Source organism: Prinia subflava, chromosome 5 (assembly GCF_021018805.1).
Source record: "Prinia subflava isolate CZ2003 ecotype Zambia chromosome 5, Cam_Psub_1.2, whole genome shotgun sequence".
NCBI lineage: Eukaryota > Metazoa > Chordata > Aves > Passeriformes > Cisticolidae > Prinia > Prinia subflava.
The window spans coordinates 30,912,467-30,933,257 of NC_086251.1; the positions used below are offsets into that span (position 1 = coordinate 30,912,467).

Consider the following 20,791-nt stretch of genomic DNA (forward strand, 5'->3'; position numbering starts at 1 on the left):
AATATTCTTTTTGTTTATTAGTAATTTTAAATATTTTTGGGACTATTAAGACAATGTATTTTTTATTTATGTACTTTTCATTTATGTATTTTTTACATGAGTATAGTGACATACTTCGCAAATAAAAGTAGAAACCTATGGGCTGTTCTCAGTGCTACGTGGTGACTTCTATCTGTGCACCTTTTGGATCACATGTGTTTTTGTCAGACATCAAGAAGAGGACAGGCAATGTTCTAAAGACAATGTCCTGAAGTACATATTCTCCAGCTACTAATCAAGCTGAATTTAACACAAAAGCTTCAGAACAAGTAATATAATTAATTCCCTCAATGAGGGGAAAAAACCCATTCAAAGCTAGTAAATAATTATCATTCATAAACCTTTATTAAGCATCTAATTTCTATTAACCTAAGTGATGTAATGCCAAGGAGAATAGAAATACCCTGCCAATAGTCTTTTTAAAAGCTAGATGTGGTAGACTTCTACTTCCTATTCATACCTTGTTTCACTTAGGTCCATCCATTTCTTACACAGAGAATATGTTGAAGGAAAGAGAGAACACAAGGGCCCTAGTCCTTCCTGCAGTGTCCATTGGATTTCTCCCCCAGCTGGCAGCACCATCAGGCAGAGTCTCGATGATATGGTTTTCCATCTTGAGTTTGCTTGAGTCACGATATGAAGAGAATCGGTGCTTGAGTGCGCCTACACGAGGCAGCACGTTTTGCCCGGCAGGGTGCTTTGGAAGAACTCAGCCCAGCCACTGCTGACACCACAACACATCACACAGTTGGTGTTCTCACCAGGCCTGGCAGCAGTTCTGTTTCTTGGTTGTGTCAGGGCAGAGAGGTAACAGGTAGCTTGGGTTCACCTGTAACGTGAGGACATCAGGGCACGATAACATCAGAGATTTTTTACATAGGTATTGTCCATGCAGTGCAGGTTGTCAGAGAAGTCTTGGTCTGCCCCATGAAGGATAACGAGCTGGGAGCCAAGGATGACCTCAGCAGAGGCATTGCTTTAAACAGTCAAGGCACAGCCCTGCAGTCCTGCAGAATCCACAGCTAATGGTGGTAACAGGGTCTGCTGGCAGCACAGACAAGACAAGCTGCAGAACCAGATCTGAGATCCATCTTGAGATCTCCAGAAGTCCAGTCAGGAGTAGCAGGAGACAGGACTGTAACATATTTCCAAGGAAGTCCAAACAAGAGTCAGGGCTGGCAATAGATGCAGTTATAGCCTCTCTCCAACAAGAGAGAAGCTGGGGCCCAAGCTAGGGCTGAAATAACTCCCAGTCCCATGGTAGAGGGAGTGAGGTGGAGATCCCAGATGAGGCTGGTAAGAGCATTTAAGGCCTATTGGGGCACTCAGGGCCCTGGCCCAAGTGTTAATGAGCCAATTTAAAATGAAGCTTGTATTCACATGTCTTGCTTTTGGTATACAGCACCCACACAAACACAGACAGCACCAATGACCTCATCCTTTTTCCCTTCCCTGGCTGATCAGGATGGAGATCCATTAGTGGGAAATGTAAAGACATATTCCATGTGTCTGATTCCATCAGCAGCTGAGCTCAGGCAGTCTGTCCAGTCTGGCCTCTGGATTTGTCTTCCCAGCTGCTGGCATCTGGATATATCGGCCCCTGAGACTCCCACTCCTATCACACAAACACATATACTTCATAATTTCTGCAGGAGCTGGCTTTGGATACGCAGTGCACTTGACCAGCTTGTTTTATCCTTTTATCCCTCTATTTTTTTACACCTGTTCCTCCTCAAGTCCCCTACATCCATTTCTTTTATGTAAGAAAGAATGTTTTGGTTTGTTTTGTTCTTCTGCTAAACGTCCCACAAACTTTGTGCAATCCTAAAATGCCTTTTCCCTTCATCCCATGCAGAATGCATCATGCAGTCCCAGGCAGAAACCTCCTGTGGTCTGAAAGGTGCTTGTAAGAGCCCTCCCAGCACCTCATGTTGACGGATCTTACACCTGGGCAAGGGCTGAGGCACTTCTACAACAGCCCAGGGAGGAGCTCAACCAGGGTGTCCCTGTAAGAGTCCTTCTCTTGGGTTCCTGCCTGCCCTGTACCTGTGTCCTCTTCTGTGCCTGCTGGTGATGGGGCCTGGGAGAAGCTTGGGCCGGGTGTTATTTGGGTTTGCCCACCCACCATCCTCTTTGTGATCCTTAGTGTGTCTGCTTTTTATCCCACCCCTTAACAAAGGACTGTTTTCTTGGCATTTTTTTATTGTTTTGTTGGGGGGTGTGTGTGTGTGTTTCTGTGTTGTTTGTTTGTTTTTTCCTTTGTTTTTGTGTGTGGGATTTTTTTTTTGTTTGGTTTTGGTTTTAATCTAACCCTAGTCACCACCTCTTAGAAAAATTCCAGTTAATGGAGAAAGCTGCAGCATGACTCCTTAGCAATGCAGACTGCCAAGAGCACATTAAATCCTATCTTCTGCTCTGTTCTCTGGCTTTTCATAGCACATTGGGCAAATCGATTGGATTGGTCATTAGTGAATAAATTACAGAAAGTCAGTCATGAATGTACAGTGCCAGCCATCTTTTAGTTAGATGGGCTCAAGTACCATTGCATCTCCATGGGTGCCTCTCCCCTCCTGAGACTGGCAAGTGAATAACTCTCAGGCCATTTTTATTTTCATTATTCAGTATCTTTGGTGATGAGTAGCTACCTAGCTCTGACACAAATGTCCTGGCAGGCAGCTCAGTACACCACAACCAACCTGCTGTCATCAGCATTGGCTCCAGTTCACTTGCCTACACAATTCCCCGAGTTCATCTCTCGAGTGCAGCCCATGCCCCAAGCCACGAAGCTCTGCAGAGCCACACCCCAGGACACTGATCACCAGCCTTGACCATGAACAAGCCCGTTCCAGCAGCTTCATCCAAATACAAGAAAGCTGTAGGAAAATATTAAGCCAAATTCTTTTCTCTGCAGCATCTCCATGAATACATGAGGATGGTCTTGGTCACCTGGCAGTTCTCCAAAGCAGTGCAACAGCATCCTGAAATAAGCACAGCTGAAGAGGCTGTCAGCAGCAGGAAGAAATGTAGCTGGCAAGAAACCACAAGAAAAGATCAGACAAAATAAGGTAAAATATCAATATTACAGCATAGCTGTCAAGCCACCAAAGCAAAACATAGAACAGATCCTCAGTGGAGGTAATCACTGCAGTCTTCATTATCAGATTGAACTGAAGGCAACTAAATCCCAGGAAGATACCCATTTCCCAGGACCAAGAACTACAGATGGATTGCTCAAAATTGACTGGAAGTGAGTTAAAACAGCTAAGCAAATTTAACACAGATAAAAGTAAGTTACTCATATAAGGACATTATATTCTTAAACTGTAATTATAGGTACTGTTTCTAGGCTGAACACTACCATTAAAGCATGAGAATTTAAGGGTATCTTTTTTAAGAAAATAAGAATATTACCAATAAAGCATGAGATTTTTAAGATCCATAAAACATATCAGTCAGATGTACTGAAAAACAAAATTTTTAGGAAGCAGAGAGCAAACAAAGTCATTGTGATGGGGTTAATATGAGACAGTGGTGCCTTTTAATATGCATGCAGTTTTGATCTCCTTGTTTCTGCCAGAATATAATAAACCTGAAGAGGGTGAAAAGAGGAGCAACGGGGTTGGGTGATATGGTTTAGAGATGACAGTGACAGTGCTGCATTGGTGGTTGGACTTGATGATTTTGAAGATTCTTTCCAACCTTGATGGTTCCATGAATCTGTGATAGAAATCATCCAATTTACAGACCTGTGGATATGGTGTGTGACCACAAAGGGCAGACTACATAGATTAGGACAGTTCAGAAGATAGCCATCTGTCTATAAAATTATGGCAAAGTGAGGGTGACTTCTCGTTGTGTGTTCCAACAAAATACCTAAGAGGCATCAAGCAGAAGTAGGAGATGGCAGATTCAGAATAAAACAGATGCTGCTTCACACTGTGAAAATGTGGGACTTTTTGCCACAAACACTGGGTGGGGGTATCTCCCTGACATGCATTTACACTTCTCTGGAGGTGAACTATTGGCCAGTTTTTTGCACAGGGTCAATTTGGAAAAAAAAAAAATCTAAAAGTGCACAGGCCACGGCGCAAGGATGATTCTGGCACTACTTTGTTTCCTTCTCAGCAGTTTCTTAAGTAGTCCCATAGAAGCTTCTCCTGCTAGTACCAGACATTGCCAGTGTAGGGAGGTGTGATTGAAAATGTCCATGTTGGCTTCTTGGCCCACTGTCTGGTCTGCACATGGTTGCAAAATTGGGTCCCCCTTAGCGATCCAACCAGCACATTTCAAAATGACAAAATCACAGGTTACTTTGCCATAAGAGACAGACCTAGATAGGAAAGGCTCTTGTCAGACACCAAATAATGGATTATATTTTCTTGGGGCACAGTAAAATCTGCATGAGGAGAATGCCAGGTATTGGCAAAAACCACTTTGCATGCTTCCTTGTCAGTCCAGTGGGGCAATTTTTTGTGTGCTAATATATATGTGTGTATATATTTGTATATATATACCTACCTTTCATTTTATCTTACACTTTTCTTGAAGTAACTTTGTTTTTCAATCCCTGCTTATCAAGATCAGGCTAATACCTTTGTTCTTCTGTGGTATGCTCAGATAATCTGCATAGTTAGTAGTGTACAATAAGGCTTCGGTTTTGCTTGTGAATTAACTCTGCAAAAATTACGTGGTTTCTTGCATTTTTGAACACAAACTGGGTCCATGGAAATGCAGAAGCCCTCACATGGGGACAGAGCATGCTGGGTACTGCTGTATGGTGCTGGGATGGAGCAAGTAATCTGAGTCAGATCAGTCTAAAACTAGAGAGCTACTGACCCTCTGTGCATCACCTTTTGAAGGCTTTGTATTCCAAGAAATTTATCAGCTTGTGCTGTGAAAATTTATCAGCTGTGACAAATGCACAGAGCAAGTCTTAACTGAATGCTGAATATGAGTCACTGAGCCCTTCCAGAAAACATGCAGCTAGCAGCAGCTCATGAGGTTGTAACATTTGCAAAACGTGCAGGCTTTTCTTCCCCACAAATTACCCAAGATTTGCTTGCACTTCAATGCTGACTCTAAATGCAGCATGACAACTCATCTCTGAGTGAGGATGATTTACTAGAAAATAAGAGTCAAGTCTGAAAGAAAACAAACAACCAAACCAAAAAAACCCATAAGGAAACACAGAAGAAACAGCAGTGTCACCTTTTTCACTTGGAGTAAATATGGAAATCCAGCTGCTGACAGTATCATGCTGTAAATGCTATGCTTTGTCTCTTGAGACCAGCTGGCGCTAGGAAGGTGAAGGGTTAGAGTTATTAGAGAGTGTGTTGTTCATCATGAGGATAAGGCACTTAATTGCAACTTATGGTCCAAATACTGCTATGGGAAGCTACACCTTGTTCTACAGATTGGTGCTTTAATGACCACCAGCTTCGACAGCTGCTCTGCCCATGCAAACCCTTTGTCATCAATAGTTGTGACTTTGTTTGTCCTCCTCTCCTAGAGGAGTCTCTGCTTTTTTTGAGTACATGCAGAAATGCTCTTCCATATCTAACCTTAGTCCTGAGGTTTCACCTTTTACATGGGAGTAACATCAGCTGGCTTTAGAATCAAGGAGACTACTGTAGATATAAAGCATTCAAGCAAAGAGTTTATTACCTGAACTTTTGGGAAATGTATAAAATATCTTCATAAAAGAAATATTAGGTTGGGAATATATTCCTGAGGCTTTTTGGGATAAAAGTCTATCAGAAATGTTTGGAAAGTGCCAGTGAAAATGACAGACAATTTTCATGATTTTTTTTTCCTCCTGATATTAAAAACTAGCTGCAATTTGCCAGCTAAAGCAAAATAAAGTTTTTGGCAAATTTTGTGCTTGAGCATCTCAAATCTACTCTCTTACTTCTTATTCTTAGTTTTCTGTGAGGTAAGAGTACAAGGATCATTAACTGTCAGCCCCAACTTTTGCTTGATAATGTAGCCTGATTTGGGCTCTGACTCCTCATTTGACATTTTCACACTCTCCCACATCTATATCCTCAGAGTAAATACAAAGTTTTATATCCAAATGTATCAAATACATGTACTCAAGGAGTAGATTCTGCCTTTAAAACAACTATTGAACTTGATTGCTGGTGAGTCTTTACGTAATTGGTGTCCTTTATAAACTTCTGATTTTTATTACATATGCTGCCTATAATAACAACCCTTAACTACATTATAATAATCCTTTGGCTTATAATAGGCAGTGTTCTGCATTACTTCTCAGAGATGAGTTAACTCACCTCTTTCTTCCTTCTGGGGTTTAAAATATTCTACAGTACAGTAAAAACAGGTATCCATGAATTTAATTTGGTACCCCTCGCTGCTACATAGAGAGATCACAAATGCAGACACCTAGTCCAGAAAAAAAAAATATGATCAGCACGTTGTGTTACTGTTTCTCTGAACAATCAATCCCTGGATTGCCTCCAAACACAGTGTATGCCTACCTTCAACCTTTGCAATGGCCCCTGCAGGGAGTTTCACAGCAGAGTTTGGTTTTAAAACCAGCCTGAGGGATGCCCTCTGCAGTTATCACAGAACTACCGCTCTGGTCCACTGTGGTCCACCATAGCAGTCAGGATTTAAAATAAATTTTCTGTGTTCTCACTGACTGAGTCTTCAGATAAAGATAGGTAAATGCTCTGGCTTCACAAATGGAGTTGGTGGGATAGCATTTTATCCATGAAGTCCAAGAAACAAGGTGTTGTACAGCACTGCTATGGTCTTAATCCCAGATGAAATGTGAAGTTACTGAAATACACAATCTGGTGGGAGCTGAAAAGTCCTTATCTCATGGGAAAAAAACCCCAAACAACCAAAACCCAGAAAAAACCCCACCTTATCAAATTCTAGACAGAGCAGCACAAGAGCTGTTTGCAAATGCTATGCAATTTAGATGGGGAAAAAAGTATTCTCCAGCTTTGATTAATCTGATTGTAACCCCACCCCGCCTTCAAGTGCTGCTTCTGTTTTGCCCCTTGGGAGGTGTGAGGGAGAGCTCACTCTAGTTTCAGTTCACTCATGACACTGCACATGAGGGAAGGCCCTAGACTGGACATACTGTTTCTCTTCCTCCCCATGCTCTTCCCCCACCCCAAAACCCCTCTTAAATCACTACTTCTTTGTTTCAAACAACAAGGCTGAACAGGTGAAATTTTAAATAATGATTGAGGATTTTTTTTATTCATTTAAGTTTCAATATCATTACAGAAAATGTTATGGTACAGAGTTGTTTAACATTAGTTTTATTTCTTTGCTCATTTAATTTCCACACGAATGCTGGTAACACTAATATCTGTACAAGATCAGTCTTTGATTTTTTTTTAGTTTTTAGTTCTGTACATTTTTAAATGTATTGGTTAAAAAGGCTGTCAGCACTTAAGGAAGCAATTTTTTTGTTTGTTGAAATAAAAGGTATCCAGTTACTGCCCAAGAGTACTGAGCTGGGTGGCTGCCAGGACAAGAGACATCCCTGAATGCGCGGCGAGGTGCGGAAACCTCGGGGCTTCATTGGGTTCCCAGTGCAGCCACTCCGCTTTTGGCACTGTGCACATCAACACGAGATACAAGATAAAGAACAAGCAGAAGCTCTCTGTGAAGCGGTTATGAAGCATACTAATAAGGGAAATCCAAGTGTTGTCTACGCTAGTATAAATAAGCAGACAGCCTTGTTTTAAGAGCGTAAGTAGTTGTATCTTAAAGATGAGAAAAAACACAAGTTCTGCAGGCACCTACTGCTGTCTACTAAAAGCTACCGCTATTAGAACTAGCATTGAACACACAAAGCAATTGCAAGAAAAGGAAAAAGTTGCTTTGATATAATCAGAATAAATTTCTTTGTTAAGATTTGTTTTAAAGTTTTTTTTAAAAGGTATTTATTTAAATTCCATTTGAAATATATTTCAAGATGTTGACTATACTGATCAACTTTTATCCAAATCGGAAAAACTAGCTGTGCCGTTGCATATTACAGGATACAGTCAATGATATGTGGACATGCATCAAAGCTTCGCTCTTGCTGGTGACATCATAGCCTTCCAATGACCATGACATCTACCACCTCCCCCTTGTGAAGCTCCACATACTGCTCTGTCTTTGGAGGTAGCATCAACAGTCCATTGGCACTGCGCATACTCATCAGACGACTGCTCATCTGATTCCCTACAGGAGAGAGGCAGAACAAGTTCAGTTGAGTCTTCAGTTCGTTCCAAATGCTGCAACACGGTGCAACAAACAAAGGCTGTTACGATGAAAATGTTTATGTGGCTAACTTATTCATGGAGCCGGGGTCTTGCTGTTCCAAGGCGGATGGAAACAGAGAACTCTGTGGAGATTTAGTCAGCCTCTCACTGCACTGCATCTCAAAACCATCACTCTCTTTGCTGATTGCTTTCCTATCCAGCCTTTCACATTATCTGTACCATGTATCTTGTCCTAGTAAATTGCTAATCCTATAAAAATTACTTTATTTTTCTATTTGTACGCTATTCCAGTTGTACAAACACTAAAATCGGCACAGTCTAGAATGTTTCTAATATACTGTTCTAGAATAGATTTGATTAACTTTATTCTCTCTGAATAGAATAATTTAGGTTGGGAAAAAACTCCAAGATGATTAAGTCCAACCTTTGACAGAACACCACCATTTCAACTAAACCATAGCACTAAGTGCCATGTCCAGCTGCTTCTTGAACCCTTTCAGGGATGGTGACTCCATCACTTCCCTTGGCAGCCTGTTCCAATGTTCAACAGCCCTTTCAAAAGGAAGTTCTTCCAGACTTGAACCTCCCATGATGCAGCTTGAGGCCATTTCCTCTTGTCCTGTCACTTGTTGCCTGGGAGAAGAGACCGACCCCCACTTGGCTACAACCTCCTTTCAGGTGGCTGGAGAGAGTGATAAGGTCTCCCGTGATTCTCCTTTTCTCCAGGCTAAACACGTCCAGCTCACTCAGCCACTCCTCACAGAACTTGCTCTCCAAACACTTCACCAGGTTCACTGCCCTTCTCTGGAAATTCTCCAGCACCTCAATGACTTTCTTGTGCTGAGGGGCCCAGAACTGAACTAATATTTTCCCTGTGGACACTTTATATATAGTGCTTTTTGTTGAACGATTTGGATGTAGCAAAAAGACAAAAGTTGTTTAAGGATCTAAATCTCTTGCAAAAGTGTCACAGTCAGCTTTCTAGCAGTTCGTAGCTAAACCAGTATTCAAATCTAGTATTTACCTCAACTGCAGCTGAGTATCCAGAAGTATTCCTAGGTGGCAAGCATGACTAATAAATCCTTAGTCTGCTTTAAGAGACTATCTAGAGCATCTGCTATCTTTCCTACTTTTCCAGTTCAGCTAAAATCAAATTTCTTTTATTTGTATTGCTCCTACCTCTGCCCCAATGCGTGTTTGTTGAGTACATACATAACAGCACAAGGAAGCAACTGTGCCTGACTGCAGCTAAGCTTAGTGGATGTTTATAGAAAGGAATGAGTGCACACAGCATACAGGTGTAGTGTGTGTGCGTGTATTAAGGCAGGTTATTCAAATAAATGATGTTTTAATTTTTAGATTGACAAGCCACATCAGCACTGAATTTTGTGCTAATGCATGTGTATGCATGTGCACAAGTGTGTCAGCAAATCAGTCTGCATAAAGTGGGTCCTATGAAAAAAGCATGTGTACACTCTTGGTTGTTCCCAGACACATCTTTAGGAAGGCAAGGCTGTGTGTGAGTGTCTGTCCGTCAGTCTGTGTGACTGGCACTGACCTGTACTCTGTGCCCAAGGTAGTGGTTCTTGGTGATGCCAAGTCAGGATGCACCGATGATACTCTGGGCGGGGGTCCAATTTTACATCACATGATAACTGTAGGATTAAAAAAGAAAGGATGAACGTGTCATGCATTCACATTGCACTGTTTAAGATAACAGAATAATCTGCTCAATTGTTTTTCCTTAGAAACAGTCGTTTCAAAAATTTGCGTTTTGAGGTCAGATGGTGTCTAGTGAAAAGATTAAAGGCTGTAGAAGGCAGAGACTGCAGTATTTAAGGAAATACACCTGTGATATTACAATATCTAAGTATCTGAAGGAGTCTCCATGCATTAAATGGAATATTCCAAAGCTGTTCCTTTACTGAGAGTTTACAGATAGTATTTCTGTAGAAAAAAAGCCTGGTCTCTTTGGATTACATTGCATAAAGAAAATAATTTTATTCACATTCAAAATCCTGCTAGCTCTGACAAAATGAAAATGACCAGTTTTTGAAACTAAAAGCATACAGGGGATGGCTCATAATGGAAAATACATGCAAAAGTGCAGGTCACTGCAAATTGCTCTCTCTTTTAGAATATTTTAGCTGTGAGCTAAAATCTGGATGCTTGAGGAAGGACAAAAGAGAGACACGGGCTAAGTTGTATGAGAAAAGTGCATAGCCAAGAACAATAAGAAAACCACAAAAGGTGATGTATTCCTTGGTACTTTATTTGAATCAAAAAACAGAAGAAGAAGAAGACATTATAATAATATACCTTGAATAAATATTAAATAGAGTTCCACTATCCATAATTTATTATAAAAGTGAGAAGAGTTTAAGGAATTTATATTAAGGTGGTGGTCATATAGGTTTCTTACATAAATAACTCAACAAAAAGGCTTTAAAGCTTGTATTTTCTATTGCTAATACAGAACTATCCAACTCTAGATATTTGCAGATTACTCTGCATTTTTACCATAGCCTAAAAAAATTGTCTTTTTTAAACAGGAGAGTGTCCTTCCTTCCTGATTGGCAAATGGCTGCCTCTGCATCTGTGTATCTTGCTCCATTAGATGGCCATCTAACCCTAAAAAAATATGGGACTGAATATTACCATTAACAGAGACTGAGAATGTGCCTCTATTTGTGTGAACGTCCTTCCACTGCAAGACCTAGTCCAGGGCTCAGACTCCACGAACACAACAGTCTTTCAGAGCCCAAAGAGCTGTGCTTCCACATCTTGAGAGAACTTTAAACAGAGGACAAGCTTCTTACCCTGGCTTTGATGATGGTGGGCCGAGGATCCAAGATACCCTGCATTTTCCTCAGTGCAGGAACAACAAAGAGATTGCAGGTGACGACAGCTGACACAGGATTGCCTGTAGGACAAAGAACAGTTGGTGGTGATGCCCTCTGGGTTTCCTCTGAAACGCTGAAAGTGAGCTTATGTTTTTATAGCAATTTCATTTTAGTACACCTGTTGAAAGCTGCACTCTGGATGAAGTGTGCTGAGGCCTGCTCCAATCAGAATTGCCCTGTGTTCCTCAGGCCCCCCCATTTGCCTCTGTTTTTCCACTACCTTTGTGCTATGCCTACATTTGTCTGGGGCTGGAGCAGAGTTAATTATGCATAGTTATTTGCTCTACCCTGACAGAGCTCTTTATTCGTGACTAATGGTTCCCAGACACCAAGGGAAAAATAACTTTCAATTTCCTAACAGAGCAGCAAAATGCTTTAGGACAAATTCTGAAGAGAATCCTACTGATTTACATGTTTTCTGTTGACTTACAAGAGAGGTGTGTGACCACCTGTTAAACACCACTGTCTTACATATCTGGTCTTCTCTAGACAACAGTTTTAAAATAAATACTATGATCAGATGGATGCTCCACTGATCTCTCTCCTGTAAGAAAATGTACTGCAGCAACGAAAGCAAGAAAGGGTAGAAGCACTAGAGGTACATCTGAAAACCACCAGCTTATCAAGAACAGGATTCCTTGTGAAGTCAAAAATCATGGAAAGCCAGAGCAATAAGAATAAAATAAATTCCTTCTCATTTAGAGGGACAGAAATCCATGAGGAAATCTTTATTCTAAACAAGTGCTTTCCCAGGGCACACAGCCAGCAGCAGTGCAGCCATGCTGCCCTCTTTTGGTTCCACAGCAGCAGCATGATAAACAAAAATATTCCGTGACATGTTCCTTGGCACTCCCTCATTCTTGTCTCCATTTTCAGTATGCCACAGTGGATGCACTGACTTACACCCACAGGATATTTATGGAGAAGGCACCATAGTGTGGAGCTGTAGGAAAAAACATCCCTGGGAAAAATGTAAAGAAATTGTTGGATGGAAGAAATCGTGAGACCTGTACCAAAAAATTCTGAGGGCAGGGACAAAAAAGAACTCCATAGCACATCCCTGTAAGTCCATCTCTTCTGGAAATTTCTGAGAAAATCTTAGAGCTACCTTCCTTAGGGGCCAACACCAGGCACAGGTGCTGTTAAGTGTCACTATTCTGTTTCATGTCTGTCATCTGCGCATAGTAACAAAAGTAATCCACAAAACATCTTACCTGGGAGCGCAAAGATTATTTTTCTTACGCCATCAATATCCAGAGTTGCAAAAGTTGTTGGCAGGCTATGGAAAAAGAAAGTTATTTAGTATCTGCATTAGAATTTCACTGAACATAATTGTATTATTTAAAACATTTGGAAAAGAAAAGAAAACAAAACAGGATCTCTCTCTATCAGCAGTTCATTAGCACCTGCTGCTTATTCCATACTGGAGGTATAATCCTCTCTTTGTGGTGACAGAATAATTTTTCTTGATATTCAACTCTGAAGTTTTAAGTACACAAATTTGGAGAGGACATATTTAAAAGAAAATGAACTAGTCAGCAAAAAATCTAAATCTTGTCTTCATGCAATTAACAATGAAGTAATGCTGGAATTAGGCAATTACAGAGCTGGGTTTGTTTTTCATATAAAGGTTTCCAATTTTTTACAACATTGGTGACTCTAATTCTCTTACTCCAGTCTCTGCAGCAGTACTGACAAGGGAGCAGTATTTCTGAGCAGCAGATGCTAGCTAGTCTGCAGAGGAACATGTTCAGATATACAGGCAGAGCTGCAGCCAGGTAGCACCCAGGTCTACCAATGAAGAGCTCTCTGCCTTCAGAGCTGCTGAGTGAGCTTTGGTGACCTGTTGTGAGGGCTATTACTGTTACACAAACAGGACAGTAATGTGACAGCTCAAGAATGTGGCTGGCAAAGAAAAGGGACTCCTCCATGAAAAAAGAATTCCATGTTAATATAATCCTTTCAAACATTAGAAATTATACCTTATAGGAGCAATTCTTAGGCTGGTTTCCTTGGCTTTATCTTGGACCACTATCAGCTGGTCAGCCGATAATAGTTTACAACTTTAGAGATTTGCTGCACTTTGATCATTATCACCTGGTTTAGTATCTGTTAAGACTCATCAGTATCCTGTTTTATCAGGGGAAGTTATTATTTGACGTTCCTGTTTTGAAATGCCTCTAACACTATGGATGTGCCAGACCTCCAACTGTTACAACCAGTGCACAAAACCAATGGATAAAAAATTGAATTGCTAATTCATATTTACTGGAAACTCTGAAGTCTCATATGACATTTCAACACCATCACTGGCAGAATCTTCCAGTACTTCCTTCTGTCAGTGCAGCTAGAGAAGATAACCTAACATGAGCTCAGTAACTTTCAGACCAAGTGGAGGGATGGTAAATCTCAGCACCCTGCACTGATGAAGCACATCAAATACAGGCATACAACAAATTCTGACTTCACTCTTGGAACTTACTCAAGGGATTTTTTTCCAATATAGTAAGCACAATCTACAATTTTTGAAGAAGCAGTTAATAAAATCCAAGATACAATATTTGCTACTGCACTACAATGAAAAAAAAGAGTGCTTACACTCTCAGTAAGAACACATGAGAAAATGTTTTGTTAGCAGTAAGAAATACCTTTCTTGTGGCATAAAATGAAAAGGGACATTTAGGGAAAAAAGCCAGTTTTTGAAGTCTTTCCAGCTAGTTATTAAAAGTTTATTGCTGAGGTCTACAGGGGGCTCACCAGAAGAAAAAATTATGTTTGCTTACAAGTAAGCCAGAACCAGAATTTAATACTCTGAATTCTCTAAATCTAGTTATCCATTCTTGTCAGCAGCACAGACTGGAGTGCAGATTCTGCTTCTGGGACTTCCCTACATCAGTTGTAGCAGTATGACAGAAGCAGTAAGCAATTTCCATGTCTAGGCTACATCCACCAGGGAAGGAAACAAGCTTTTAGCTCACTCAATCCTTCTGTGGAAGGGAGGTGGTGGTAGGAGCAGCACAAGCACCAAGCCCACACGCAGTTCTTTACCAGACTGTACGCAGAGACAGCGAAAGGATTTGTCTGTTTTCTCAGCAAACACCCACTTGCAGCTCTGCTTCATGACAGCAGTTCTGGGCTAGAGGGAATCATCCTGCAAAGCTGTGCTCGATCTTGTGTAGCTGCACCGTTCTGACCCAGCTTGCAAACAAACTGCCCTCCACAGGGAGTGAGGCACAGCTGCAGACATCTTTCTGCTCTTGTACGGTGAAAAGGGAACTCTTGTGTTTTCAACATGTGTGATTTTCATTCTCTCTACAGTGCACCCTTCCAGACTCACTGATGAGCAGGGCCAAAGCACAAAAAGCAATGCTGAAACAGTTTTCTGAGGCAAACTAAACACATAAAGGATTCTGCTTACTTTAAAATTACTATGCTCAATATGCCAGTTAGACAAAGCTCTGTAAATTAGCAGTCATTCCACACCTCTCTCAAGGAACTGCTTGTAGGTATACAATTTATGCAAATTTTGAAGTGAAATGAGATACTTTTTAAGCAAACTGTCCATTTAACGGCCTCATATTTCCTGCTTATTTTATGGTAAAGTCAATGTGAGCTCTGTGATCACACTGAAGGCTGTGGCAATATTTATACCATGGTGATTTCCCACCAGTCCTCAAACCTGGTTTGCAACAGTTATCAGAGAAATATCTCTTACTGATAAAAAATAATCTCTCTGTTCCAGTTAATTTCACCCATAAAGATGATGACTAATCTGAAGAGCACTGATTTTGCTGCTTTTCCCACATATATCTATCCTGTGCCTTACAGTGTATTTGGAACAGTGAAATCCACTGAAGCACTTCACTAGGATATTCGGCCCAATGTAGCCTCCATCTAGGCTGCCTAAGCAGAAAGATTTCTTACCCAGGTTTCATAAAAACTCTGCCAAAGTGAATCTGTGCGTGAAGATCAATATCCAGCACCTGTTTAAGATAGTCCTGTTTAATTAAAAAAAAAAATTAAGTAACATCAAAGTGGCTTTACATCATCTAAGCATTCAAAGCAATTAATTAATATCAAGTGAAGATGAAAATTTGCATATCCTGAAAGTGCTACAGCCCAGTGGGGAATTTCCAGTATTTGAAAGAAAGTGTTTTTGAAAAGAAGTAAAGAACAGATTCATTTAGGTGCCAAACTTGACTCCATGAGGACATATGTTTCCTTAAAATTCATCTGCTGCATCAGAATCTTAGAGCACCCCACAAATACCTACTACTAAAACATTCTCTATGTTAAAGATGGAAAAAACCCTTTACAATTTAATGTTAAGGCTTTAAATGATCAAGTTATTTAAATTTTGCCATGGAAGCTATCTAGTTGTAGATTTAGAGATCACCTACTACTTTTGAAATCAATACTGTATTGTAGAAATCATCGTTTTCCAGGATACTGTAATTATTGTAATTTATTTGGTCTAATGGTCTAATTCACAGTGGTTTAGAAAGAAAAAACTGTGAGTGGCTTGAGAATGAGTTCAAGTTAAATGCTTTTACATAAACATGATTGATCCAGTTAATAAAACAAATGGAATTACTTGTTTAATCTTTATTGACAATTGCTCTGCCTAAAGATGTAGTACCCTATCTGTTGTGTTTAGTGAGGCTGAAGACACAGGCCATAACAGTCATCTGGGAAGACAGACTTTGAAAGCACTAAATCTGAAACTCCCTGGCAGTCAGCCCTTTTTGTTGTGCATGTGTGTTCAAATACTTGGAAAGCAGCAACTCATTTCAGCCAGGCATTAACTCTTAATTATTAATTGCATTAACTCCTCTTTAATTTCTGTTTACTATTTGGATGTTCACAGCTGTTTCATTAAAACTGTAGAAAGCTCAGAGGGCAGACATCAGTGGAATGCAGAGCCTATTGACTCGAGGCTGTTGCCTCAGGTTCAGGGCAGAAATGAGCTGAAGGTCTGAATGTCTGCGAGAGTGTTCAGCAGTCCAGCCACTCCTGAGTGTCACCGTGTCTGCACTGTGTTGTCACAATCCCAGTTTAAAGACCAGTGCTTGTCCTTGATTATTCTTCTAGGCATACTGGCATAATGGGAGTAATTGAAAGTTATTTGCACTGGTTTAATTAATCATCCATTTTCATTATGTATCCAGTGATATGATTTCTACTCAGAAAAGTAAACAAAACCAGCACTCATGTTTCCCACCTCCTAATGACCAACTTTAATATCTCAGTTATAAAAGATGTTTATTTTACCTGCCAAACTCACAGATTCAGCCTGGGATCAAAAAGTAAATTGAGTTTTCCTTTGTATAAGTCATGATTAATTAATGTCCTGCAGGTTCATCTATGCCTCACCAGCATCTGTGTATCCCTATTTTCTTTGATGGTTTTGGCACAGGGATAATCAACAGGAACTCAATCAACAATTCTGTTAATGATTCAAAAGGCAAATATATCAGCTCACTGGGTCTCATATGTATTGTCTGTAGGACTATCAGGTGCAAAATGTGATAAAACTATTTTTGTAACGGAGAGAGCTTTGGCACATTCAGAAAACAGATGTGCTGAGTAAAAAAAAGCTATTTATATACTAAGGCTGCTTTCCGAAGTACTTTCTAAGTACCTTAATTCTATCTACATTTTACCTGCTCTAAAAATAAAAAGAAGTCTGTTGTCTTCATGTGCTATTAACCTAGCACCTTCCTCATCTACATAAATCATTCCTTAAATAAAAACACATTTGTAAATCACTCACGTCAAGAATTAAAAGCTTCTCTCTTGTACTATGTCAACTATAGTACAGAAACAAGATCAGAGAGAAAGAGCTTTGAAGACTATTTTCTTAAGTAATTCACATGTAAGTGTTCCAATAAAAGTAAGGTCCCTTTTAATAAACATTAATGCAAAGGTTGTAGCTTGGATAACAGACTCTGGTTTGAAATTCTTATGTATATTGTAGGAAGTCAAACTTAAATTTTGCATACCTTTTCCCCCATGGATACACCTCCTGATGTAATGATCACATCAGCACGGCTGATACCCTCATTCAGTGCATTCAGTAAATCATCTGGGCTACAGGAAAGAACAGGCAAGCACATTAGCAGCATGGAATTATTATGACTTGTAATATAAATCTGAGTGCACACATACAGACGCATATACAAAAGTGTTTTAAGAGAATAATACAAGCTCTTTTCCTTCTTAAGATTCTACACTGTTCAAGTCAAGAACTGCAATCTCATTAAGTGAATGCCACACTGTTTGGCACCTTTCTGTCTAAGCTTTGCAACAGGAACAGTGGGATACTTTAGACTGGAACTGAAGAATGCTAATACCAATGTCTCAGAGTATGCAGTTGGTAGTAATACAAATTGTGACTTAGATGAACTGACAGGGATATACAATGGCACTTGACACATGAAAATTACTGACCACCAAGCAGGCGGCAGTACTACCTGTCTGTCTAGCTCATCTGATGTGTGCAAAAATGGGGGTGAGGCTCCACTTCAAACTTTGATCAGTGAAGAGTAAATTCTTTGCTTCTCTTCTGTTAGAGGGCTCTGCAGCAAAGCCACCTGTAAATATCCACTTCAGCTTGCACAACCACAATCCATCCTGTTAAAAGGTCTATTCACCTTCACGAGAAACAGTGTAATGGGAGCTATGGTATTATTCCACACAAAGCGTATAACTGTGAAGGGTATTGGTGTCCTAACTCTTTTCTTTCCATTTTAGATCTAAACTGGAAACTTTGAAGTGAGCATTAGATATTTAAGAGCAGTACTGAAGCTAATATAGAGCTTCAAGGCATGCAGTGGAGAGACTCAGTAAAAGAACTCACACAGGTCCAAAGGAATCAAAACCAATTTCCAAGATTTTAAATTCGTACTTTGCATTTAACATTTGTGAACTGACCAGAAGTTGACCCACTGCTACGACTGTATGTATTGCTTCTTCAACAGTATGTTTTCACTTCAATGATCCAGAAAGTTTTTCACGGGAGGCTGTTCCCACTTAGAATGCCATTGAAAGAATGGGCAATAATGCTAGTGACTGCATGAAGGCCTTCACCTGGACTACAGCACCTCAGGTAAATACCACACTACAATTACAAAATGCCATTGTGGGTGATGAAAGCAGGCTGAAAATGGCATGAGGGCTGTCCTTTGGGAGCTTTGGCTGTAATTCATCTGAAAGTAGAACTACAGCAGTAATTTTGGAGTTTGAGCTGAAAACACGAAAATTAGGAATATTATGCAAATTCTTGTTGACCTTTCAGAGCCTAGCAGAAACTCTGTGCTTCTAAATGTCTCAGAAAGAAAAATTCTTTCCTCTGATCATCCTTTGCCCATGGTTCAGTGAAATATAAGCAGCAGTAAGCATGATGTGGTGTTGTGTGCACTACAATTTACACGACACGAGAATGAGCGCACTCCTTCCCTGAGTAAACAGCTCTGTTTACTCAGCATGCAACCTTGCACACATCTCACCTCACCAGACAGCCCTCAGGTGTCCTCTACTCTGGTTATGCCTCACAGGCAGAAAGACTCAGGACTCTTTCTCCACAATGTCCAGTGACTGAAGCGCCGTGTCCTTTGGCATCCTGCACAACTTTATTATCTATGTTGGGCTACACCCTGCTCTAGGGTCAGATTGCTTTGTAAGAGGTGGGCAACAAGATCCAGCAGAAAGAAGGGCAGACTGCTGTAGACTGCAATCAGTAAGATAGAATTATACACTACCCCTTTTCAAAAGGAAGTAGTGGCTGCAGTATTGTGGCATTCCATCATGACTATTGTTTAGGGTATTGGGTATCTTGGATACTCCTAATGGCCTACAAAGAATGCCTAAACTGCTTCCTTTGGGAGAAAATAAATGGGCTCAAAACCCATCTCCATTGTTCTTTAGGAAACAGAGACGTTTTATCAGCTGCCCCTTCTGAAATCTCAGGATCATTTTCTCCAAAACCCAGCACAAGTCTTCAGTAGTCATTAAAGGAAGGTAGAAAGAAGCAAGTCTGCTGTTGGGTACTTCTTCAAAACCAATTGTCTCGTATTGATCATCTAAGTAGTACCTGTGGTAAGATATTGTTTAAGATTATTATAGAGGTTGTAATAGGAGAAGTCTCTCAGGATCTAAGTATTCATTAATCCTTGCCAATGAGGCTGCTTGGAATGCAGCAAGGAATACATATTCATTACAGAGGTTGATATCGGCATTCTGAGGCTCGGCAGTCAGACATATCCCACTATCACCAGCCTAACACTGCTCTCAGCACATTTTTCTCATTAGGTTGTGATGGAGCTGAGGACCTTATCTGAAGATTGCTCCAGGCTGTTTCATTTTATCTTGTTTAATTATTTAAAAGTTATTCATAGGTAGCAAGACTACCTGTCTGGGGACATGCTAATTCTGGATAATGAAGTGGGCTTGCTTTCAGCTGTGGTTTGAGAATAATGGGAGGAACAGTAAAAAGCAAACAAGTACATATTTAACTGTTGTTAAAGTTACATAGAATGGAAATGCAGCTATTTACATATGGAATATGTATATGTGTTTGTATATATATTAACATTTCACTTAACAAAGGAAAAAATCAATAAACCTCCCTCCCTCTTCAAATAAGTCTAAACTCAAACCAGGTGAGGACTCAATTCACATCTTTCCTTATGAGGGCAGCATACCATTGGACTAATTCATCATTCAGGTGTTTTAATTTTGTCAGATAAAAAGCTGAATGTTACTGGACTTGGTGCATTTTTAGAATTTCCAGTAGAATGATCTGTATAAAATACTTTTCTTCACTATTTTAAAATTATTTTCTTTACCATCTGTATAGTGCAAGGCATTAAAAAATTCTACAACTTACCTAGCCAACAGCACTACATATCATCTTTAACATAGTTACAAAATTAATTTAATTCATTTTGTTGCAATAAACTGAATGATTATGTTAGTTTGGTTTTTATTCTGAAAAAAGGAGACAGAATTCCCTCCCTTGCTGTTGCAGAAAATGTCTCTCTTTTGACATTTTTGGCAGACTTCTTTTTGTCACTCAGGTCTGCTTAACTTTATGTTGTACTTAAGGCTGGTGGTTCCATGACTCTGCAATTAGCACCAAACACTCCCTACAGGAGTCCCCTGTTGCAATATTCAATCAACACTGTAATGAACATTTCCCTTGCCTTTGGTGGATTTAATTCAGAGTTATTACTCAAACTGCATATTAACACTGAGTTGATATAATCAGATAACAAGATACTTGTTTCATTTGTTGTGTAACAGTGAGCAGCTGCTCCTTTAGATTGACATGGAAAGAGAATAAATTATGAAAACTATTAAATTCTGAGAAAATTGACAGGATAACTTTGGCATCTGAGTATAACACGGCAAGATAGTTTTAAAAGGCAGGTGACAAATCGCCATGAAGCTGGGAAATAACACTCACTACCTGAGCAGGTACAAATCAGAGGTTATATTCTGAAGCCCTAGCCACTGCTAGGGGCAGGATACTGGATTAGCTAGATTAATGGTCTAATTTACTACAATAAATCCTTTAAAATATCTTGTCAAAGCACT

General features: G+C 40.0%; 1 protein-coding gene across 8 annotated transcripts in view; it reads right to left on the minus strand.

Moving 5' to 3' along the window:
* Positions 1-7,243: 7,243 nt before the first annotated feature.
* The window catches only part of GPHN (gephyrin), a 274,022-nt gene continuing 260,474 nt past the window's right edge, over positions 7,244-20,791 (minus strand). For all 8 annotated transcript variants that reach the window (XM_063398778.1, XM_063398783.1, XM_063398782.1 and 5 more), the window contains 6 exons: positions 17,197-17,284; positions 15,119-15,192; positions 12,409-12,473; positions 11,111-11,214; positions 9,850-9,946; positions 7,244-8,250 (listed from right to left, as the gene is read on the minus strand). In XM_063398778.1, coding sequence (XP_063254848.1) covers positions 8,117-8,250; positions 9,850-9,946; positions 11,111-11,214; positions 12,409-12,473; positions 15,119-15,192; positions 17,197-17,284 — 562 coding nt within the window. In that variant the 3' untranslated portion in view covers positions 7,244-8,116. The remainder of the gene's footprint in view (positions 8,251-9,849; positions 9,947-11,110; positions 11,215-12,408; positions 12,474-15,118; positions 15,193-17,196; positions 17,285-20,791) is intronic.